Source organism: Vipera ursinii (genome assembly GCF_947247035.1).
Source record: "Vipera ursinii genome assembly, chromosome: 4".
In the NCBI taxonomy this organism is placed as follows: domain Eukaryota; kingdom Metazoa; phylum Chordata; class Lepidosauria; order Squamata; family Viperidae; genus Vipera; species Vipera ursinii.
Window position 1 is genome coordinate 1019517 of NC_139514.1, and position 24753 is coordinate 1044269.

The 24753-nt window shown below is 51.3% G+C and overlaps 2 protein-coding genes across 2 annotated transcripts; both read left to right on the forward strand.

The window, feature by feature from the left end:
* Window positions 1–6875: 6875 nt before the first annotated feature.
* Window positions 6876–15570, forward strand: LOC310640372 (secreted frizzled-related protein 2-like; the record flags this gene model as incomplete). Its single annotated transcript, XM_083362583.1, is given in 8 exon segments — window positions 6876–6975; window positions 7750–7892; window positions 9000–9061; window positions 9063–9127; window positions 9130–9190; window positions 10517–11016; window positions 14291–14368; window positions 15263–15570. Coding segments are annotated over 8 exon segments (1317 nt in total).
* A 5114-nt stretch (window positions 15571–20684) lies between these two features.
* Window positions 20685–23753, forward strand: TOMT (transmembrane O-methyltransferase; the record flags this gene model as incomplete). The annotated part of the gene is made up of 3 exons (XM_083362584.1): window positions 20685–20946; window positions 22406–22602; window positions 23427–23753. 3 exons carry the CDS (start codon window positions 20685–20687, stop codon window positions 23751–23753), a joined length of 786 nt encoding a protein of 261 aa, XP_083218710.1.
* Between the last annotated feature and the right edge of the window lie 1000 nt (window positions 23754–24753).

The window sequence follows — 24753 nt, forward strand, 5'->3', positions numbered from 1 at the left end:
CGCATCTTCAAGTTCCTAAGGTTGGGAAACGCTGGTCTAGCCGACGGTACCCTGAGGAGGCCTTCTCTGTGTGAGCGTACCGGGCGATGGGAATTCGTTCCCGGCAGCAGATGGTCCTGCAAGTATCCCGGGCCTAGGCCATGTAGGGCTTTATAAGCAAGAACCACCACCTTAAATCTCACCCGGAGGGCAACTGGTAGCCAATGCAGCTCACGAAGGAGGGGTGTAACATGGGAGTATCGGGGTTCTCCCATCACTACCTGTGGAGCTGCACACTGCACCAGTTGAAGCCTCTGGGTGGTCTTTAAGGGCAGCCCCATGTAGAGAGCATTGCAGTAATCTTTACGGGAGGTAACGAGTGCGTGGGTGACTGTGCGTAGGGCATCTCGGTCCAGAAAGGGGCGCAACTAGCGTACCAGGCGAATCTGGGCAAATGCCCCCCTAGCCACGACTCCAATATGATCTTCAAAACTGAGTCGTGAATCCAGGAGGACGCCCAGGTTGTGTGCTCTATCAACGGGAGGTAATATCTCTCCTCCTATAACCAAAGATGGAACCTCTTGGACAAGTCGAAATGTCAGTACGCAAAGCCACTCAGTCTTGGCCGGGTTGAGCTGGAGCCTGTTCTTTCCCATCCAAATCTGTACCGCTTCCAGGCAATGGGACATCACATCAAGGGCATCGCTGGGTTGGTTCGGGGTGGAGATGAACAACTGGGTATCATCCGCATATTGGTGATACCTCACCCCAAAACCACAGATGATCTCACCCAGCGGCTTCATATAGATGTTGAACAGGAGGGGCGAGAGTACCGACCCCTGAGGCACCCCACAACTAAGGGGCCTAGGGGTTGACCTCTGCCCCCCTGCCAACACCGTCTGCGAATGGCCCGAGAGGTAGGAGGAGAACCACCGTAAAACAGTGCCTCCCACTCCCAACCCCCTGAGACGTCGCAGCAGGATACCATGGTCAATGGTATCAAAAGCCGCTGAGAGGTCTAAAAGGACCAGGACAGAGGAATAACCCCTGTCTCGGGCCCACCAGAGATCATTCACCAGCGCGACCAATGCCGTCTCTGTGCTATACCCAGGCCTGAAACCCGATTGGTACGGATCCAGATATTCAGTTTCCTCCACAACCAAAGGGAGCTGCCGTGCCACCACGCTCTCAACGACCTTCGCAAGAAAGCGAAGGTTGGAGACAGGACGGAAGTTATTTAAAATAGCTGGGTCCAATGTAGGTTTCTTAAGGAGGGGCCTTACCACCGCCTCTTTCAAGGCGGCAGGGAAGTACCCTTCACTCAGTGAGGCATTGATAACTGCTAGGGGCCAGCCTCGTGTAACCTCCCGAGAGGCATAGACCAACCAGGAGGGACACGGGTCCAACAAACACGTGGCGGCACTTAATTTCCCCATGATCCTGTCCACTTCATCCGGAGTCACAGGATCAAACTCTTCCCAAATGTTCTCGGCCAAACTCATCATTTTCCTCTCGTCAGATGCTGCCCAGTCAGAGTCCAGCCCAGCCTGAATCTGGGCAATTTTGTCCACCAGATATTTACTAAATTCTTCAGTTTTGCTCTTTCTCTGAAGTTTGTCTGTTTGTTTCTGTGGAGGGAGAACTTCGTTTTTGTTGTCCTCCACTGCGGGGTTGTTGTTCACTGCCAGAGGTGTTAAAGAGGGTTGGACTAGATGGCCTCAAGGTCCCTTTCAATTTTATTGCTGCTGTTGTTGTTATTATTATTATTATTATTATTATTATTATTATTATGAAGAAGAAGAAGAAGAAGAAGAAGAAGAAGAAGAAGAAGAAGAAGAAGAAGAAGAAGAAGAAGAAGAAGAAGAAGAAGAAGTAGTTGGAAGGGACCTTGGAGGTCATCTAGTCCAACCCCCCCTGCTCAGGCAGGAAACCCTATACCATTTCAGGCAAATGGCTGTCCAGTCTCTTCTTAAAAACTTCCAGTGTTGGAGTTTTTGTTGAAACAATACTTCCAGTATTGTTATTGTTTTATTCATTAAACATGAACATCAACTGAACATTCAAATTGACTTGCGCTGAGATGGTTGACACAGGTTGCTGCCAGCATCCTAGGTATCAACCAGGTACCTGTTTTTTATTATTATTATTCATTTTTATTTCTATATTATTATTATTATTATTATTATTATTATTATTATTATTATTATTATTATTATTATTTTACTATTATTATTAAACCTGACTAAAACAGTGCGGTATTTTTTCAACACAGGTAGCCCTCCACTTACGACCGCAAATGCTGAGCCCAGCATTTCTGCTGCTAAGCGAGACCTTTGCTCAGTGGGTTTTGCCCCACTTTACGACCTTTTTGTCCACATTTCTAAAGGGAATCGCTGCAGCTATTAAATGAGTAACAGGGCTGTGAAGCGAGTCCGGCATCTCCCATGGACATTGCTGACCAGAAGGTCATAAAAGGGGATCATGTAACCCCGGGACACAGCGGCTGTCGTAAGTGCGAGTCGGCTGCCAAGCGTCCAAGCATTGTAAGTGTGAAAAATGGACATAAGTTGCTTTTTCAGTGCCGTTATAACTGAGAGGTCATTAAATGAACTCGTAAGTCGAGGACTGCCTGTATTACCACCCCCTCCCCGATCTTCCCTTCTTGTAGCTCCCTAGGAGAGCCGGTTGACGAGTTGGACACCAAGCCTCCGAATGATCACGGGGAGGCGGCGAGTGTCGTAAGTGTGAAAAACTGTAACTTCTGGTTACAGCCGAATCATCGTAAGTTGAGGACTGCCTGTACAAGCCAGAGAGCGATGCCAAGGGGAGAGAGCCACTGCTGATGGCTCAGCCTTTCCTCCCGGACCCCCAGACTGAGGGCGAGAGAGACCCTCCCCCCTCCTGAGAGTTGGCCCAGCCTGGCTGGTCCAACCTTGGGGAGGCGGCCTTGGGCATCTGTAAGCCTCAGAGCGGGCCGGTCCTTCCTGGGAAAGTTCACTCAACCATCACAGCTCCAGCCAGGCCGGAGGGTGGGAGAGGAGGAGGAGGCGCCATCAGGGACCTGGATCTGATCAGCCAGTCTGGCTGTCAATTTATTCAATTTCCTTCCCTCCCGACTAGCACAGGGAAATTGGATCCACCGGCTCTCCACGCCTTTCCGTTGGGACCGTTCCTCCCTGGGACTCTGGCCAGGATTTCTAAGCAGACCTTGGGTGCCCATCACCCAGCGCTCACGGCATTGAGCGTCTGAGAAGAACAGGATTAACGGAGTTGGAAGGGACCTTGGAGGTCTTCCAGTCCAGCCCCCCTGCTCAAGCAGGAGACCCCGTACCACTCCGGACAAATGGCTGTCCAGTCTCTTCTTTAAAACTTCCAGTGATGGAGCAGCCACAACGTCTGGAAGCAAACAGTTCCATAGAATAGAGTAGAGAATAGAATAGAATAGAATAGAATAGAATAGAATAGAATAGAATAGAATAGAATAGAATAGAATAGAATAGAATAGAAATAGGATGGAATGGAATGGAATAGAATAGAATTACTGAATAGAATTAGAATTAGAATTAGGAATAGAATAGAATAGAATAGAATAGAATAGAATAGAATAGAATAGAATAGAATAGAATAGAATAGAATAGAATAGAATAGAATCTGGAAGGGACCTTGGAGGTCTTCTAGTCCAGCCCCCTGCTCAAGCAGGAGACCCCGTACCACTCCGGACAAATGGCTGTCCAGTCTCTTCTTTAAAACTTCCAGTGATGGAGCAGCCACAACGTCTGGAAGCAAACAGTTCCATAGAATAGAGTAGAGCAGAGAATAGAATAGAATAGAATAGAATAGAATAGAATAGAATAGAATAGAATAGAATAGAATAGAATAGAATAGAAATAGGATGGAATGGAATGGAATAGAATAGAATTACTGAATAGAATTAGAATTAGAATTAGAATTAGGAATAGAATAGAATAGAATAGAATAGAATAGAATAGAATAGAATAGAATAGAATAGAATAGAATAGAATAGAATAGAATAGAATAGAATAGAATAGAATAGAATCTGGAAGGGACCTTGGAGGTCTTCTAGTCCAGCCCCCTGCTCGAGTAGGGGAACCTATACCATCTCAGACAAGTGCCTGTGTAGTCTCTTCCTGAAAACCTCCAGTGCTGGAACATTCACAGGTTCTGGAGGCAGGTTGTTCCACTGGTTAGTTGTTCTCCCTGTCAGAAAATTTCTCCTTAGTTCCAGGCTGCTTCTCTCCTTGACGAGTTTCCATCCGTTGCTTCTTGTCCTGCCTTTGGGCGCTTTGGAGAATAGGTTGACTGCCTCTTCTTTGGGGCAGCCCCTGAGATACTGGAACCCTACTATCATGTCACCCCTCATCCTCCTCTTTGTTAAACTAGACATACCCAATTCCAGCTGTTCTTTGTATGTTTTAGCCTCCCCTGATCAATTTTGTCACTGTTTCCAGAGTCTCAAGATCTTTTTTACATCATGGTGACCAAAATTGGACGCAGTATTCCAAGTGTGGCCTTACCAAGGCCTTGTAAAGTGGTATTAGCACTTCACACGATCTTGATTCTATCCCTCTGTTGATGCAGCCCAGCACTGAGTTGGCTTTTTTGGCAGCTGCAGCACCTTGGCTCTTTTATGACTCGTGGACTTCAACTCCCAGAATTCCTGAGCCAGCATGGGGGGATCTATGACACCTTCATGATTTGTGGACTTCAACTCCCAGAATTCCTGAGCCTGCATGGGGGAACGCTGGCCCCTTCATGACTTGTGGACTTCAACTCCCAGAATTCCTGAACCAGCATGGCTCAGCTTGGAAACTCTCCCTTTCCCCTCCGAATGGCTGGCTCAGGAATTCTGGGAGTTGAAGTCCATGAGTCATAAAAGAGCAGAGGTTGCCTAGCCCTGCATCTGGGCAGTGTCCAATCAAATATAAAAAGCATAAAAACAGCATATCAAATATTAATTGTTAAATTTCCTGGCCCTGCCGGTTCGCCTGGGGTCCAGATGGTGGAGTCCCACACTGGAGGGGGCTGCTGGAGTGATGGCAGACTCAACGTGTACACACACACACACACACACTTCTGCTCTGCTCTCCATCCATCCATCTTTTGGGTGATTATATTGATGTTATTTATTCTCGTGTTCTTTTTCAATGTTTATAGTATTGCTCCATTATTTTACTTCCGTTCACACTCTGATCATTTTCTTTCCTTTTACTATTGTAGAGTAGGGCAGCCCCACAGTGATATATGGTAGGTGGCAAATAAATTTGACAAATAAATAATATAAAATGTTAAACAGGCAAGGAGTGTTGAAAACGAATTAAAATGAAGCAGGTGCTCTTTCGTTAGCCTGCCATCCAAAAAACCCAGGATGGAATATTGAGGGAAACCCAGGCTAAGTAGACCACGATCCTCTTTCTCATGTCTTGAACCCAGAGCCACCTCAGACCTTTGCTGCCCACAATCCAGGGCTGTCTGCTGGGGTTGGGACCACCGGATGCAATACAATCCCAGCTTTGTTTTTGGTGAGCACCACACAAAACAGGCAGAGCTGTAATGGCACCATTGCGGACACCGTATTGACCTTTTGGCCACACTTTGGGGAACACCCCCTCACAAGCACGCACTGCATCATAGAAGCAGAAGGATCCAGAGAGTTCATCAAGTCCACCCCTCACTCAGCAGCGGATTTCCTATTATGGCACTCCCTCTTTCCTGCCTGTTTAACATCTTCCCTTTCTGGAGGGAAAAAAAGTTGAAATCTATACATCCAGGTACTGCTATGAATTGGAATTACGTGGGCTGTTGTTGTGTTTTATCTAGATACAGTGCTACCTCGATACTCATCATTAATTGGTTCTGGGAAGCGCAATAAGTACCGAAAACAATGAGTACCCTTGGAAGAAAAATCAGCTCCAGTTCCAAGCTGGGAATAAAATGGAGGCTGCTTTTGAAAGAAATTCTGTTTATTGATGAGCGGAACCAGCAACTGCATGACAAAATGGAGTTGAGAGCGGGTGGGTCTTTATAAGGTTCTGATGGAGATGCTCCAGGGCAGGGGTCCTCAAACGTGGCCACTTTAAAACTTGTGGACTTCAACTCCCAGGATTCCCCAGCCAGGCTGGGGAAGTCCACAAGTCTTAAAGTGGCCATGTTTGTGGACCCCTGCTCCAGGGGGTTGTGCAATGTAGTGAGCTTGTGCCTTTTGCTATCCTAATAGTGGTGGGTTAATCCTGTTATGTACTAAAGGTCTTGTCTTGTCCTTAGAAATTGGGTGGGGGAATGTAAATTCTTAATCCCATCCCATAGCTGATGGGATTAAGAATTTACATTCCCCCACCCAATTTCTAAGGACAAGACAAGACCTTTAGTACATAACAGGATTAACCCACCACTATTAGGATAGCAAAAGGCACAAGCTCACTACATTGCTTATGAATAGATTGACCCCAGTCTTTGTGAAGGAATTGCAAAATCTCCATTTCTGCCTGAGGAAAAAGAGATGGGGGGGGCTCTTTCTACCTAAGATTTTTTCCCATTTCTCTTTTGGGGAAATATAATATTCTGCCTTTCTTTTAATATCCCCCAAAATATTTCATTCTCCAGGAGGGGTGCGTGTGCCGACTTCCTACAGTAGCAAACCAATCTTTCCCATATAGAGGAATCATGTAGTGAGTTGCAAGGCAGCCAACACCGACAAATTTTAGTTTATGTGTTGAGTAATAGACAAACAATGAGTACTGGGACTAAACATTTGAGTACTAAGGTACCACTGTATTTCTACTGCTAAAGTACTTGCAGAAGATAATTTTGACATGCACAATATGCGGAAACAATATTGGATAGAAAATTAGCCCCCACAGTGTCAAAGTTTGCCTGGCATGTCAGATAAACCTCCTGGATTTAATCAGCCCCACAAGATACGGACAAAACTGGACCGAATTCGCACTGGCCACACTAGATGTGCGAAGGCCCCTCTATGTGAGCAAAACACCACTGTCAAGTTGTGACTTGCGAAGCCGAAAAGCACATTATCCACCATATAGCAGAGTGCCAAAACGGAGCCTACGATGGAGATTTTGCTGATTTTCTGGCTGCGAGAAACAAAGCAAAAAAGTTATATCTGTAATCTAGACATAGGTTTATAATATTTTAAATGTCATGCTTTGCATTATCTTTGGTGTCTTTTTTTCTCAAAATCTGATGCGTTCGCCATTTGATAAATAAATAATAATCTTCCTTGCAGAAACCCCCCCCCCCCAAAGGAACTCCTGGATTTAGAAAATGCTGGAATTTCGCTTTCTCGGCCTAAGGCGCAGAAAAGTTGGTCCCGATCTAAAACAGGGCTCTCTAAAACAGTGTTTCCCAACCTTAGGAACTTGAAGATGCGTGGACTTCAACTCCCAGAATTCCCCAGCCAGCTGGCTGGGGAATTCTGGGAGTTGAAGTCCACGCATCTTCAAGTTCCTAAGGTTGGGAAACGCTGATGTAATGCTAGCTTGCTTTTATTTTATTTCTCTCTCACATGCAGGCATGAATGCTGATCCGGAACGCAGCAGGGGTCGCTCTCGGGGGGGAGGGGGCAAAGAGGAGCCGGAGGGAGGGGACTGAACGTTGGGTAACACTATTGTGTACTTCCCTCCCTCCCCCCCCACCGCCCCTTCCCACTCCGAGTTTCCCCCCCCCCCCGCCGGCCCGCCTTCGACTCTTTGGAAGGCGTCTCCAGGGGTCTTCTCCTCCGGCCGCGCTCGCCAGGCTTTTCTGCGCCCACCGCGCCGGGGCTCTGGTGGGGGAATCCCAGACTCCGCAACTCTTCCCGGGGGGGTGGGGATCGCTTAGTCGCCAGGATCCCTCTCATCCGCCGCGGGGCGTCGGGCGATTCCAGGCAGCATCCGCGGGTGAGCAGGAACGCGCCGCCACCCCCGGGAGTTTCTGCGCCAGCTCTCCTGCCCGGCTCCGCTCCTTGCACCGAGGGGGCCGATTTGGGGTGTTTTTTGGGGGGGTGCAGGTTAGGGTTAGAGTCCTCCCCCTCTTCCCCTCCCTCTCCGTCCTGGCAAGCGGGAGTTTAGGGCTGTTAGATGTTTTGTGCCGGCCATTGGCAGTTCCCCAAAAAGGTCATCTGATGGGAGCAAAGAGGCTTCTTTGCTTCCACTGATGAGTCAGGGGTCTCAGACTCCTGCAGCCCCATTGGTGAGAGTGTTTTATGGTCAGGGAGGGACCAAGACCCCCCATAAATACCTCTGCACGAGGGGCTGCTCTTTGTTCTAATTCTACTTCTACTCCTAGCTTCTAGTTCTTCTTCTGTTTTAGTTATGTAATGCAGCGTTTCCCAACCTTAGGAACTTGAAGATGCGTGGACTTCAACTCCCAGAATTCCCCAGCCAGCATAGCTGGCTGGGGAATTCTGGGAGTTGAAGTCCACGCATCTTCAAGTTCCTAAGGTTGGGAAACGCTGATGTAATGCTAGCTTGCTTTTATTTTATTTCTCTCTCACATGCAGGCATGAATGCTTCCATGCCAAGTATCTCTTTCTCTTTGATCTACCATTGAATAAAGCTAATATGATTGCATCTCTGCGTGATGCTTTTACTTGGAAGCACCTTTAACGATCCATCGATCCATCCTGAGATCACCTCACAAGGGCTTCCCCCCCCCCACTGCGCCTCTCTCCAGACGCGGCTGTTGCGCTAAGCCAGGCAGAGCCCTTGAAAGGCGTGCGCCCCTCTCGCTGCCCACCCCCCTGCCCGAAGGTCCCCTCCTCGCGGTGCCAGCCCCGACGCCGTTTTGCCAGCAGGGGTGCGCCCCGCTCCAGACCCTCCCTGCGCCCCATCCTAAGCCGCCTCCTGGCTGCGGGCTTGGCGGGGTCTGGGACCCGCGGGGCCGAGCCGCGCCCCTCCCCACGCGGGCAGAGAACTCCAGGCGTCGGAGGGGGGGCAAAGGCGGGGGGGGGCTCCGGCGTAAGGCCGTCCTCCTGGCTCAGCCCCGCTGATGCCTGGGCGCGATAGCAGCTCTGCGTCCCCTGGCCGCCGTCCAAGGCCAGGCGAGGGGGGGCGGGGGGGGGCGGAGGGAGGCCGGGGCTTCTGCCTGGCCCGAGCGCCGCCTTGCAGAGTCCCCTCCCGGCCGCCTCTCGCAGACGGACGCGGCCCGCGCGGCTTCCAGGTGAAGGAGCTTCTCAGCCTCGGCAGGTGCGGCGCGCGTGGGAGCCGTGGGGAGGCTGGGCAGGACTTGCTCTTGGCGGGCAGAGGGAGAGCAAGCCCCGGGAAACGTGGCGAGCGGCGGACGGGGGGGCTGCCCAGGACGCCCCCGGCCCGCGGCTTCCCCTCCAGGTCCCTCCGTTCCACGCGCGGCTTAGCGGAGCGCATCTGCGGGCTCCGTGCAAGCAGAGACCCGCTTCCCCCCCGGCGATGCTCCTCCCGCGTCGCCCCTGCTTGCGGGCTCCCACAAACCCCCTGAAAGGGGGACGGGGGTACTTCCCCGCCTCGCTCCGTAGGGCACCCTGCAGAGAAGCGGCGGGATGGAGGCCCCCTAACCGGGACAGAAGAGGGGACGTGTCCGGGGTTCTGGCCAGCTCAGATTACAGAATGCCAGAGTTGGAAGGGACTTTGGAGGTCATCCAGTCCAGCCCCCTGCTCAAGCAGGAGACCACTCCAGACAAATGGCTGTCCTGACTCTTCTTGGAAGCCTTCTTCCTTTCCTGTGGCTCCTTCTGCAAGGGACTTGCAACCTCTTGTGAACTTTTTCAGGCTTACTTTGAGAGTAGAGTTTGCAGGGCGAAACCTCTGCTTTTGAGGTGGGGGGTGAAAGGACCCACCAGCTAGTCAAGGAGGGAAGAATCAGCCTCAAAACCCATAGGGGACAAGCCACTCTCCTCTACTACAGAAAAATACAAAATATCAGAATTGGAAGGGACCTTTTATCTATCTTCTATCTACCAGGGGTAGGCAACCTTGGCTCTTTTATGACTTGTGGACTTCAACTCCCAGAATTCCTCAGCCAGCATGGGGGAACTGTGGCCCCTTCATGACTCCTGGACTTCAACTCCCAGAATTCCTCAGCCAGCATGGAGGAAACCTTGCCCCCTTCATGACTCAAGGACTTCAACTCCCAGAATTCCTCAGCCAGCTTAGCTCAGCTTGGAAACCTCTCCCTCTCCCCTCAGCATGGCTGACTCAGGAATTCTGGGAGTTGAAGTCCACGAGTCATAAAAGAGGCCAGGTTGCCTACCCCTGATTCTAGACCAAACCCCTGCTGAGGCAGGAGACCCCACACCATTTCAGACAAATGCCTGTCCAATCTGTTCTTAAAAACCCCCAGTGATGGAGCACCCATAATTTCTGGTGGCAAGCCGTTCCACTGGTTAATTGTCCTCCCTGTCAGGAAGTTTCTCCTTAGTTCCAGGTCGCTTCTCTCCTTGATCAGTTTCCATCCATTGTTTATTGGTCCTGCCTTCTTCAGGGCCTTTGGAGAAGAGGCTGACCCCCAAGTTCCCCAAGTGACTGCCCCCCCTCTCTCTCTCCTCCAGGTGCCCGATGGCTGCCCGGGCTCCCCTCCTGCTTCTGATGGCCCTCTGGGGCTGCTGGGGCCTCTCCTCCTCCTTCCAGCATCACCTGGTGCAGCTCAGCTCCCGGCGCAGTGCCTGCAAGCCGGTGCCCAGCAGCATGGCACTGTGCCACGGCGTGGGCTACAGCGAGATGCGTCTGCCCAACCTACTGGGACACGACACCATGAAGGAGGCCCTGCAGCAGGCAGCCTCCTGGGTGCCGCTCCTGACCAAGCGGTGCCACCGGGAGACCAAGAAGTTCCTCTGCTCTCTCTTTGCCCCCGTCTGCATCAGCCAGATGGACGAGCCCATCTTCCCCTGCCGGTCACTTTGTGAGGCCGTCCGGGACAGCTGCCTGCCCGTCATGGCCGCCTTCGGATTCCCTTGGCCCGACATGCTGAACTGCAGCCGGTTTCCTGGGGGCAACGAGCTCTGCATCCCCCCGGTGGGTCCCAACGACCAAGAACAGCCGCCCCGAGAAGGTAAGCAGGCGGGCAAAAGGGATCCAGGGGGGGGGAGAGACAGGCTGGCAGTGGGGCTGGAGGGTGACCCCCCCACACCCCAGGCCAAGGCACTGCTTGGAGCAAGCTGACCCTTTGGGGGGACACCACCATCCCCATTGGTGCATATATGCAGCATGTGCTGCGGCCCTTACCGCGGGGAGGCCAAAATATCCGCTGCTAAGAGAGACACGTATTGAGTGAGTTTTGCCCCCTTCGGCGATCTTCCTTGTCGTAAAGTGGATCACTGCAGTTGTTAAGTTAGTCCACACACTTGCTAAGTGAATCTGAATTCCCCAGTGTGTGGGGGGTGGGTGTGAGAGAGAAGAAGAGAGAGAGAGGAGAGAGGAGAGAGAAAGAGAGAGAAAGAGAAAGAGAAGAGAGAGAAAGAGAAAGGAGAAAGAGAGAGAAAGAGAAAGGAGAGAAGAGAGAGAAAGAGAAGAGAGAAAGAGAGAGAGAAGAGAGAGAGGAAAAAGAAGAGAGAGAGAGAGGAGAGAGAGAGAGCTGATACTAGATGATAGCTAGATAGAGATAGAAGATAGAGATAGATATAACCCTAATCCCCCCTCCAGAATTCTTCTGTTGGTGGGGTGTCCTTGGTGCTCTCTGAGCTTAGTTGTTTGACATTTCAGGACCCAGCGAGGGAACGTCGTCAGTGAAGTCATTTTTAAGGGGAGATTGGACAACCGTTTGCATGGAATGGGGAAGGGTCTCCCGCCTGAACAGGGGGCTGCACTAGAAGGCCACTAAGGTCCCTTCCCACTCTGATATTCTGCCCAGGGCTGCCCAGTCTCTTCTGGAGGGGAGCCGTTCCGTTCCACCGATTAGTTGTTCTGCAAAAGTCTGCAAGAAAACCACCAAACTCAAGGACTCCCCCCCAACCCCCCCCCCCAGTTCAGCCCTGAGCTACAAGGACTTGATTTCATTCCTTCTCTTCTCCATTCTCTTCTGCTCTTTGATGTTCTTAATAGCCCTGATTGGTATTAACAGCCGGAACAAGGACACTTCTTCAGCCTGGGGGGGGGTGGAAGGGGGGGAGGGAATTGTTTGCCAAAGAGCTGTTGAGCCTGTGTACAAAGGGATTAAGGAAGGAGGTGAGATCTGGTGAGGCGGCATTGCCAAATATTTACACAAGACCAACAAAAAAGAGGATGCAAATCAGTTGAGGAAGGTCCACTTACATCAGAGTCCCTTCATACTTGCAAAATGCCTTCTCTCTCTCTCTCTCTCACACACACACACACACAAACATACACACCACGATTCTCTCAAGCCCTCTTTCCTCCAATTTAAAGAGGACACACTTGGTTGTCACTGAAGACACAGCCACACACAGCAGCCACCCATCCTTCACCAGCATTTGCAAGGGGCATTTTCCTGTTGGTCTCCTCCTCACCCCTCTGATAGAGAAAACTCACTTTGTGGCAACTGCAGAGTTTTCCAGAGGGTAGAACTCGGTTGTGTGTGTATGGGGGGGGGGAGTAATTCTTAAAAGATAGAAGAGAATCTTTGTAGCTCAGCGTTGAACTTTGGGGTCTCTGATACTTTCTGAGCTGGGTGGTTTCCTTGCAGACGTTTCATGACCCAACTAGGGAACAACATCAGCGCTAGGAAGGGAGGGGGAAGAGGAGAAGGAGAGGGAGGGAGGGAGGGAGGGAGGGAAGGAAGGAAGGAAGGAAGGAAGGAAGGAAGGAAGGAAGGAAGGAAGGAAGGAAGGAAGGAAGGAAAGACTGTGGGGTCCTTGGTGTTCTCTGACCTTGGCAGTTTTCTTGCAGACATTTCATGACCCAACTAGGGAACAACATCAGTGCTAGGAAGGGAGGGGGAGGAGGAGAAGGAGAGGGAGGGAGGGAGGGAGGGAGGAAGGGAGGGAGGGAGGGAAGGAAGGAAGGAAAGGAAGGAAGGAAGGAAGGAAGGAAGGAAGGAAGGAAGGAAGGAAGGAAGGAAGGAAGGAAGGAAGGAAGACTGTGGGGTCCTTGGTGTTCTCTGACCTTGGCAGTTTTCTTGCAGACATTTCATGACCCAACTAGGGAATGTCGTCAGTGCTAAGGATGTTGCCCAGTTCGGTCATGAAACATCTTCAAGCTCAGAGAACACCAAGGACCCCACAGTGTGATACTTATCCCCCCCCTTTCCCCCCCCCCAGCTGGGACCAGCTCCTCCCTGCTCAGGAGGGAGAGGACATTCAGCTCTGCCCCCTCCCCTCTCCTCCCAACCATTCCTCAGTGCCTCCCTGGCTTTCCTCAATCTCCTACTAGGAGCAGAGCTGAGGGGGGGGAGTCTCTTGCAACATCAGCCAAGGGATGAGTGGGGGTCCAGCACCTCCAGCACAATGAAGAGGAAACCCATCCAAGCTTGATTGCGGTCACAGACAAGCTGGGTCACCCAGCAACTAGCGGAAATCTAAACATCCTGGAGAGCTGATTTGCAAAAAAAATAAAATAAAATAAAAAACAATCCCCGTGGTTGGAGTGGATCTGAAGTGCTAGGGATCTCTCTCTCTCCTCTCTCTCTTTCCTCTCCTCTCTCTCCTCTCTCTCTCTCTCTCTCTCTCTCTCTTTCTTCTCTCTCTCCTCTCTTTCTCTCTCTCCTCTCTTTCTCGCTCTTCTCTCTCTCTCCTCTCTCTTTCTCTCTCTCTCTCTCCTCTTTCTCTGTCCCTCCCTCCCTCCGCATACCTCCTAGATCTTTCCCTGATCCAGGGGGCAGGGAGGGGGGAAACATAGCCACCACATATACGTTCAATGGCTTCATTCATTCATTCATTCATTCATTCATTCAACTTCTATGCTTCCCATCCGGCCTGGTGGCAACTCTAGGTGACATACAGTAAAACCAGTAAAAATACATTAAAACAATAAACCATAACCTCCATTTGCAGTTAGCCCACGACTTTAGACAAACAATTGAGCCCAAAATTTCAGTGGCCCAGCGAGTCAGTTGTTAAGTCAATTTTGCCCCATTTTAATGGCCTTTCTTGCCACCGTCGTAAGGCGAACCATTGTAGTTGCTAAGTCAGTAACACGGTTGGTAAGTGAATCTGACTTGGCCCTGTCTCTTTGCTTACCCTGTAAGTTCATCAAAAGAAATTTGTTGCAAGAGCTGCCCCCAGACCCCTGCTTTTTGTTGCTGTGGTTCCTACCAGCCGCCTGGGGTGGGTGGGAGGGGGGGCTCTGCCTTTCACCTTTTCCAGGAGATTTCCCCCCCCCCCCGCCCCGGATGTTCACCCTGCCCTCCTCTCTTTGTTGTCCCCTTCCAGATGCCGTATGCACAGCATGCCATGATTCTGGAGAGAGTGAGAAGGATTTTTTGGAGAAAATCTGCAACCAGGATTTTGGTGAGTTTGGAGAAGGTTGGGCAGCTGTTTGTCTGAAATGGGGTGGGGGGGTTGGACTAGATGACCTCCAAATTCCCTTCCGGTATTCTGTTATTAAGAGGAACAGTTGAGGGAACTGGGTAAGTCCAGTCTAATGAAGAGAAGGACTGGGGGGGGAGGGGGCATGATAGCAGTCTTCCAATATTTGAGGGGCTGCCTCAAAGAAGAGGGGGGGTCCACCTGTTCCCAAAAGCGCCTGAAGGCAGCACAAGAAGGAATGGAGGCAAACCCGTCAAGGAGAGAAATTTCCTAACATTGAGAGCAATTAATAAATAGAACAGCCTGTGTTCAGAAGTTGTGGGTGCTCCATCACTGGAGTTTTTCAAGATGAGACCGGACAGCCATTTGTCTGGAATGGTATAGGACTGGACTAGAATAGGGGTCTTCAAACTTGGCCCTTTTGTGACTTGTGGACTTCAACTCCCAGAATTCCTCAGCCAGTGTACCTAGCTGAGAAATTCTGGGAGTTGAAGTCCACCAGTCATAAAAGGGCCACGTTTGAAGACCCCTGGACTAGAAGATCTTCAAGGTCTCATCCAACTCTCTGATTCTCTGAGACAGAAAGATAAGATGGATATGACAGAAAGACAGACAGAGAGATGGACAGACAAGATAGAAAATGGATGGATGGATGGAGACAGATAGACAGACAGATGATAGAACAGCTTCCCTCCAGAAGTTGTGGGTGCTCCCAACACTGGAGGTCTTCAAGAAGAAACTGGACAGCCGTTAGTCTGGGATGGTGCAGTGTCTCCTGCCTGAGCAAGGGGTTGGACTAGAAGACCTCCAAGGTCCCTCTGTTATTGTGTATTAAGTCTTGACCCCCAGTTGCCCTCTTCCTTCTCCCTCTTTCAGCTCTGAAGATGACCATCAAATCCTTATCAGGCGTTGGGGGTGACCTGAAAGTCATCCCAGAGCTTCGTGGCCGGACGCTTTACAAGCAGGTCAACTGGTCCGAAGACGAGCGGAAGAAGCCAGTCCTGTGGCTGGTGGACGGCGAGGCCTGCTCCTGCGAAGAGCTGGCAGGGGGGCCGGGCACGGTGGTCCTGGCCATGGGGCACCGTCTCAGCAACCGCCTCGTCCTCTCCTGGGTCAGGAGGTGGAGACACGGGGAGAAGGAGCTGAAGAGGTTCTCCAGGGCGGTGCGGAAGCTGCAGTGTTAGAGGTGGCTCCTTGCTGCCCATCATCCTCTGCCAGCTGTGGACCCTGGGGATGGAAGCTGGGCCTGCAGGCAACTGGTTTTTCCAGATCGCGGAAAAACGGGCAGGAAGGAAATAGCTAGCAAACTTGGAGGAACAGAACAAGTCAAACAGCTCCTCTAGGGAGCAACAGAGAAGGGAAGATCGGGGAGGGGGATAATACAGGTAATCCTAGACCAGGGTTAGGCAACCTTGGCTCTTTTAGGATTCGTGGACTTCAACTCCCAGAATTCCTGAGCCAGCAGGGGGGATACAAATATAATAAACTAAACTAAACTAAACTGTGGCCCCTTCATGACTGGTGGACTTCAACTCCCAGAATTCCTGAGCCAGCATGGCTCAGCTTGGAAACCTCTCCCTTTCCCCTCAGCATGGCTGGCTCAGGAATTCTGGGAGTTGAAGTCCACGAGTCATAAAAGAGCCATGGTTGCCTACCCCTGTCCTAGACCAGGGGTCTTCAAACTCGGCCGCTTTAAGACTTGTGGACTTCAATTCCCAGAATGCCTCAGCCAGCCATGTTTGGAGAGCCCTGTCCTAGACTTACAGAGTTACAACGGCACTGAAAAAGTGACTTATGTCCATTTTTCACCCTTACGACACTCGCAGCCTCCCCGTGATCATGGGATCACAATTCAGACGCTTGGCAACCGGTTCACACTTAGGACGGTCGCAGTGTCCCAAGATCCCGTGATCCCCTTTGGCGACCTTCTGACAGATCAAGGGGGGAAGCCAGATTCACGTAACAGCCGGGTTACTGACTTATCAACTACAGTGATTCATTTAACAACTGTGGCAAGGGAGGTCGTAGGAGTTTTCTCGCCTAACAACAGAAATTTAGGGGTTCATAAGTCGAGGGCTATCTGTAAAATGACAGGATGAGAAGCAAGATGGAGAGAGGGGTGCTTTTTGCTAGACAATCACAAGTGAAGGAAACTCATCGGGAGCAAGTCTGTTTTTTAAAGCCTTATTGACGTTTGTAGCCTGAATTGCCTTAAGCAGGGAACAACTTGGGATTGTGAATTTAACGCCCACGCAAAAACAGAAGCTGTGCCCTGCTGGAAGGGACCCGGGGCCGTCTGTCCACCCAGGGCCCCACCAACAGCCCCCAGATCAGGGCTCTTCAAACTTGGCGACTTTAAGACTTGTGGACTTCAACTCCCAGAATTCCTCAGCTAGCTGAGGAATTCTGGGAGTTGAAGTCCACAAGTCTTAAAGTCGCCAAGTTTGAAGAGCCCTGCTCCAGACAGTCACAGCCCTTTCAGGGACCCCAAATAGTTGCAGGTCAGAGGACAGCTGCCTGCCCACATTGGCACAAAAACAGCATTGGAGGCTTCTGGTGGTTCAGCCTTGGGCAAGACCAGCCTGGTGAGTTTGCAGCCCACGATAAAATCCAGAAAGGGGCCGGATTTGGTGACCAGGCAAAACGCAATTCCCGAACCATTGAATCATTGGCACCGACTCGGGTCAAAATGGTTAACAACTCTCTCAACTGCCCTGCTAAGCAAGTGCTTGTGGACGCCCACCTCAACTGCTGAACACCCCCACATTGGCCAGTTTTGTGTCACGGGCTGGACCAAAGGGGTTTTGGCTAAGGGGGTCTTCACTGTCTGATGGGACTCAAGCCATTGGCACCCCAGAACATGAAAGTCATCTGGGGGAGACCTTCGTCTGTCTGCCAACCTATTTTATAAGTTGTTGAGGCATCCAAGGTGAGGGACCCAGCAAGTGTAGGTCTTAGACCAGGGGTCTTCAAACGTGGCCCTTTTATGACTTGTGGACTTCAACTCCCAGAATTCTGGGAGTTGAAGTCCACAAGTCATAAAAGGGCCACGTTTGAAGACCCCTGGCTTAGGGTATTGTTTCTGGATGGCTGGGCAATTCGGGGAGTTGAAGTCCATCCATGCTGACAGGAATTTTAGGTGAAGTCCATCCATGCTGGCTGAGGAATTCTGGGAGTTGAAGTCCACAAGTCATAAAAGGGCCACGTTTGAAGACCCCTGCCTTAAGACATGTGGCAGCTCAAATTTCCCTGTGATTGACAACACGGCATGGAGAGCCTCTTAATGCAAGGAGGGTCTACCTGCCTTCTAATTAATCCAGCTTGATGAAGGTGGAGTCATTTGATATACTAGATTAGGTCTGCAGTATCCAAAATGCCCTCCCGGCCAGCCACGAGAATCTCCTCCTGAAAGGACACCTCTAGTTCTGTTCCGTGACTTTTTTGTTATGCCTTAGCTAAATAGTTTTGCTGTTATTAAAGGCAGCCCATGTACTCAGCCTCTTGGCATTCAATTTCTGATATTTGGGGAAGGAAATCATGAAGCGAACTCAGTTCTGGTCACCGCCGTGCAGAAAAGACGCTGAGGCTTTAGAAAGAGGGCAGAGAAGAGCAACAAAGATGCTGGAGGCTAAAACATGCAAAGGATGGTTGCAGTATTTGGGGTATGTCAATTCCAGAGAAAAGGAGGACTGGGGTGGGGGGCACGATGACAATATTCCAGTACTTGAGGGGCTGCCCCAAAGAAGCGGGGTGGGGGGAGTCAACCAATTCTCCAAAGCAGCTGAAGGCAGGACAAGAAGCAACGGATGGAAACCAATCAAGGAGAAAAGCAACCTGGAATTAAGGAGAAACTTCCTAACAGTGAGGACAATTAACCAGTGGAACAGCTTGCCACCAGAAGTTGTGGGTGATCCAACTAAGGAGAGACTGGACAGTCACTTGTATAGGGCAGGGGTAGGCAACCTTGGCTCTTTTATGATTTATGGACTTCAATACCCAGAATTCCTCAACCAGCCGTGCTGACTCAGGAATTCTGGGAGATGAAGTCCACAGGTCATATAGAAGAGCCAAGGTTGCCTACCCCTGGTATAGGGTCTCCTGCCTGAAGTGGTGGTTTGGACTAGAAGACCACCAAGGTCCCTTCCATTTCTGGTATTCTGTTCTGTATTTATAGTAAGGATTGGAGAGTAGAAGCAGCCACCGCTGACCCTCTCCCCAAGACCCTCCCGTCACAATCCTCCCCTCATTCCAGAGTAGCATTTTTGAAGGGTCTCCATCTCAAAAATGCCCAGAACCTCCAAGATGGGAGGAGACCAGGGCATCCCCAGGTGGCACAAAAGGCATACCTGGCACGGGGAGTGGGCGTGGCCATTCTGTCCGCTCTCTACCTGGACAAGATCCCAACCTTGAGATAAGGAATCACATTTGTCCCTCACCGACGCTCCTCCTTCAAGGCTCAATCTACTGACTCGGCCTCTGCGTTCTTCCTTTCCTATTTGCCACCTGTCTCAGGTGGATAGGTAAGGACAGGTAACCCAGGAAGTAGCTGCAGGGTCGCCATCAATCATTCATGCACCCTCCAGGCACACAAAGGATTCGGCTGGCTGCAGCTCCAGGCAGGTAAGGCAGCTGAAGGGCCGCGCCGTAGCAGCTTCCCCAACGTAGGGTTTTTCACCGTGACCGGCTGACTTCAGTCGCCCCAAATCCTTGGAGAAAGAGGCAACTGGCCTCAAACTGATGTCCACATGCCCCACCAGCAATTGCCTGACTTCCCTCCGAGGTCCTGGGAGAGCAAATCGAAGGCTTTCCGGACCATGCAGTGGGGTGAAAAGACCCCTGGACCACCAAGGACAAATGGCTGCCCACCTCTTGGGCTGGCAGTCAGATCAGGACGCGAAGGATTAGGGGTGACAAGATAGCGGCTGTTGTGTAGCGGGTTCTTTGGCGCAGGAATGAAGACGAGGCAAGTGAGTTCAGGAAAACTCATGGTTTATTGCTTGCAAGATCTGAACTGAGAATTGGGCTGTAACTAGCCGCAATATATAGTCTAGCCCCTAGGTGGCAACCAATAGGTTTGAAGCAACCATTGCCACCCAGGGACAGCCAATAGCAGCACTGGAGATTTGTAGTCTGGGTTGCTGGAGAGCCGTTAGCTGCTCCAGCAACCCATACCATTGAGCCCAATACATAACAGCGGCCTTTCAATATCAATATAAAGAAGAGGGGGGGTGGTCCAAGATATTCTCCAAAGCACCTGCAGGCAGGACAAGAAGCAGCAGATGGAAACTAATCAAGGACAGAAGCAACCTGGACCTAAAGCGGAATTGCCCAACAGTGAGAAGAATTAACCAGTGGAACGGCTTGCTTTCACTGGAGGCTTTTAAGAAGAAACTGGACAGTCATTTGTCAGAAATGGTACTATAGGGTCTCCGGCTTCAGCAGGGAGGGTGGACTAGAATACCTCCGAGGTCCCTTCCAACTCCGTTATTCTGTGTAGGGCTGTCCAGTCTCTTCTGGTGGCAAGCTGTTCCACTGGTTAACAGTCCTCACTGTCAGGAAGTTTCTCCTTAGTTCCAGGTTGCTTCTCTCCTTGATTACTTTCCATCCCTTGCTTCTTGTCCTGCCTTCAGGGGCTTTGGAGAATAGGTTGACACCCCACCCCACCTTCTTTGGGGCAGCCCCTCAGATATTGGTGGACAGTTACCATGTCATGCCCCCATCTCTTCTCTTCATTAGCCTAGATCAAGGGTTCCCAGCCAGGGGTGCGAGATGATATTCCAAGGGGGTGTGAAAAGTTGGGTTTTCAAAACCATAGTGTCTATGCATAATTCATCACCGGGATTTCTGGGAGTTGAAGTCCACAAGTCTTCAAGTCGCCAAGTTTGAAGAGCCCTGCCCTAGATGGTCACGGTCCTTTCAGGCACGCCAAATAGTGGCAGGTCAGCGGACGGCTGGCTGCCCACATTGGCACAAAACCAGCATCGGAGGCTTCTGGTGGTTCATCCTTCTGGTGTCTTTGCAAGGGGTGCAAGAAGATGTCGAAAGCGTTCTAGGGGTGCGGGGTATAGGAAAGGTTGGGGACCACTGGGCTAGATCATTAGAAGCAATTAAATAATTGATCAGAATTAGAATTGTCCGTGTCGACCAGTTTTCAACACAAACATGGCTTCCTAGGAAGAGGTGGGAGCGAGTTGTCCCTTAAAAAGGAGAGTGGGGGACCGAGCAGAGGGGCTTCGCTCTCTCTCACTGTCCATGTCCATCTGGTCTTCTCGCCCTCCCAGCCCTCCCGAGTGTCCCCATGGTCTCTCCAGCCATCGCCCTGGCCTTCGTGCCCTTCGTGGTCACCCTGCTCATCCGCTACCGCCATTACTTCCTGCTCTTCTACCGAGCGGTGGTGCTTCGGAGGCTGCGGGACTACCTGACCGGCATCCCCCGGGAAGAGAGGGCCTTCCGTTACCTCCTGACCCACGCCATCCCCGGAGATCCTCTGCACATCCTGGAGACCTTCGACCACTGGAGCTACAACTGCGAGTATCTCAGCAACCTGGGACCCCAGAAAGGTGGGCAATCCAGAGAGCCTCCCAGGCACCTGTCTGGGTTCACACAACATCCTAAAGTCAGCTTGTTGGTAAAATGCAGCATGACTCCCTGGCGGGTCCTGTGCTGAGTGGGGATCCAATAGGTTAAGCCAGGGGTCTTCAAACCCGGCCCCTTCATGACTGGTGGACTTCAACTCCCAGAATTCCTCAGCCAGGCATGCGGGCCTGGCTGAGGAATTCTGGGAGTTGAAGTCCACAAGTCATCAAAGGGCTACGTTTGAAGACCCCTGGCTTAAGCTGTCATCACTGGCTTGACAAGAACCTATCATGCCTAAATCTGAACTGCCTTTATCTTTAGTGTGAAGCATTGACCTGCTATGGTGTCTGGTAAACCACGATTTATGGCTTAACATGGGAATCCAGCCAATCGTGATTGGATCATTCAATAAACGATGACTAAGCAAATAGCTCTGGGTTCTGTAAACCCAACCCTGTAAATTATGGTTTATGACCTACAATGTTATGCAACAAATGGCTGATCCATAAAAGCCGAGCTTGACATGAGAACTTAGCCTCTCATTTTTATTTTATTTTTCATTTATTAAATTTCTCTTAAGTCTAAGGGCTATTGCTATTGTTATTACTACTGCTATTCCTTCTTTCCCTCCCTTCCTTCCCTGCCTCCCTCCCTTCCTTCCTTCTTTCCTTCCCTCCCTCCCTCCCTCCTTCCTTCCTTCCCTCCCTTCCTTCCTTCCCTCCCTCCTTCCTTCCTTCCCTTCCTTCTTTCCTTCCCTCCCCCTCCCTCCCTCTCTCCCTCCCTTCCTTTCTTCCTTCTTCCTTCCTTCCTTCCTTCCTTCCTTCCTTCCTTCCTTCCTTCCTTCCTTCCGTCCTTCCTTCCCTCCCCCTCCCTCTCCCCCTCCCTCCCTCCCTTCCTTCCTTCCTTCCTTCCTTCCTTCCTTCCTTCCTTCCTTCCTTCCTTCCTTCCTTCCTTCTTCCTTCTGTGGTGGTGCAATGGTTACAATGCAATATTGCAGCCCAACGGCCCACAGCCATGAGTTCGATCCTGACCGGCTCAAGGTTGGCTCAGCCTCCTGTCCTTCCCAGATGGGTAAAATGAGGAGCCGGATTGTTGGGGGTCAACAGGCTGACTGTGTAAACCGCTCAGAGGGGGCTGTAAAGCACTGTGGAGCGGTAGATAAGTGCTAGCGTTATCTAACCTTCTGAATAAAAATATTGAGGGGGGGGGAACCAGTGGAAGGGAAGTTGCCTCCAGAAGTTTTGGTTGCTCCATCCCTGGAGGTTTTTAAGGAGAGACTGGACAACCATTTGTCTGGAATGGTAGAGGGTCTCCTGCTTGAGCAGGGGGTTGGACTAGATGACCTCCAAGGTCCACTCCAATTCTGTCACTCTGTATATTCCGAAGCTGCTCTCCTTCCGGCGTTCATTCACCTTTCCCCTTCGGCCTTTCTTGGGCGCCTAGCAAAGATCCTGGAGCGTCTGATCTACCAGCAGGCTCCCCTCACAGCACTGGAGCTGGGCACCTACTGTGGCTACGCCTCCATCCTCATGGCGCAGACGCTGCCGTTGGGCGCCCGGTTGTACACCGTGGAGATGGACGTGCGCAAGGCATCGGTGGCGGAGAAGGCGATTCGGCTGGCTGGCTTTGACGATGACACGGTGAGCGATCCTGGGCTCTGCTGCGGGTCTCCTCGAGCGAGGCTAGTATTGGCTGGTGGGTGGGAGCGATAATCAAGGCTTAAAGTCGCCAAGGTTGGAGACCCCTGCCCTGGCCAACGAAGGGCAGGTGTTCTGGTAAGTGCCAGGCCAAACCAGCCATTTAGCAAAGAAAAAGGTCACACAAGGATAATCCAGAATATCTGAGAATTGACAATTTAGCCCAGGGGTCTCCAACCTTGGCGACTTTAAGACTTGTGAACATCAACTCAGCTCCTTGATTAGGGCATTGTTTTCTGCTTGAGATTGCTCAACCACTCCCTTCTAGCACTGATGATACACACACACACACACACACACACTCTAGTTGGGTCATAAAAAGTCTGCAAGAAAATAACTAAGCTCAGAGAGTACCAAAGACCCCACAGTCCTCCTCCTCCTCCTCCTCCTCTCTGCAAACCCTCCTCCCTTCTAGCCCTAATGAGGTTCCCTAGTTGGGCCATGAAACGTCTGCCAGAAAAGAACCACCCAGCTCAGGGAGCACCAAGGACCCCACATTCTTCTTCCACAGCCAGCCTGGGAAGTAGACTTCTCCAGAGCCACCCAACTGCTTCCCATGGCTGAGGGACCTGAAGCTGGTCTCCTGGCCCACCCCCTTTTTCAGGGCACCTTGGAGATAGGTGCCTTTCTTGACCAGGTGCCCGACCCCCTCTCCCCATTTGGTTTCCAAGAACGTGGATTCCAAGGGAGCTGCAGAGATCCTTCGGACTTCTCCCCCCCCCCCCCGGGAACCGTTCCGAGGGACTCACCTTTCTTCTCCCGTGCAGGTGGAACTCATCGTGGGCCCCTCCGAGGAGGTCATCCCCCTACTCAAGGAGACCTTTCTGCTGTCGGAGGTCCACCTGGTGGTCATGCACCACTGGAAGCGCTGCTACCTCCGCGACCTGCAGCTGCTGGAAGACCACGGCCTCCTCCAGCCAGGGGCCACCATCCTGGCGGACAACGTCATCTTCCCCGGCGCCCCGCACTTCCTCCAGTACGCCAAGGCCTGTGGGAAGTACAAGTGGAGGGTCCACCGGACCAGCCTCCAGTATTTCCGGGGGATCCCCGATGGCATGGCCCAGCTGACCTACGTGGGTCTGGAGCAGGAGTAGGCAACCTTGGCTCTTTTATGACTCGTGGACTTCAACTCCCAGAATACCTCAGCCAGCTGGCTGAGGAATTCTGGGAGTTGAAGTCCACGAGTCATAAAAGAGCCAAGGTTGCCTACCCCTGATTTGGAGTGAGGGGCAGGGAGGAGAGGAAGATCCCTTAGTCTGGGAGAAATGGAGCAATTGAATTGCCCAACAGAGTAAAAAAAAAAATCTGTGTCCGGCATAGTTTGAAGCCTCTGGTTGGAGACTTCTGGGAGTTGAAGTCCACAAGTCTTAAAAGTTGCCAAGACTGGAGACCCCAGGGCTTGTGTTATCAATTCTCAGATGTTGTGGAATATTTGTTTGTGGTTCCCTTCGGCGTTGCTTCGATTTGTGGTTTGTGCTGTCAGCTTTATCGTGTGACACTTTCAGTTGTGTCGTTCAGTTCTAGCCAGAAACCGGTTTAAACGCTAAAATTAAATATTTACAGAGCACCAATTCTCCTAGGCCAGGGGTCGGCAACCTCGGCTCTTTTATGACTCGTGGACTTCAACTCCCAGAATTCCTGAGCCAGGCTCAGGAATTCTGGGAGTTGAAGTCCACGAGTCATAAAAGAGCCGAGGTTGCTGACCCCTGTCCTAGGCGTTGCATCTCCCGGCAGTAGCCCCCAGCCCCACTTTCACGAATGGAAATAGACCCCGAGTAGGGGATCCTGCAATGGGTTGCAAAATGTTCCCTCGTTATTTTTTCCAGTGCTGTTTTAACTCAGAACGGTCATTAAACGAAAGGCTGCAGCATCCCCCGTGGTCACGTGATCAACATTCGGAGGCTCGGCAACTGGCTCGTATTTATGACGGACACAGCGTCCCGGGGTTACGTGATCCCCTTTTGCGACCTTCTGACAAGAAAAGTCTACAGGGGAAGCCAGATTCACTTAACAACCGTGTTGCTCGCTTAACAACCGCAGTGTTTCGCTTAACAACCATGGCAAGAAAGGTCGTAAAATGAGGCAAAACTCATT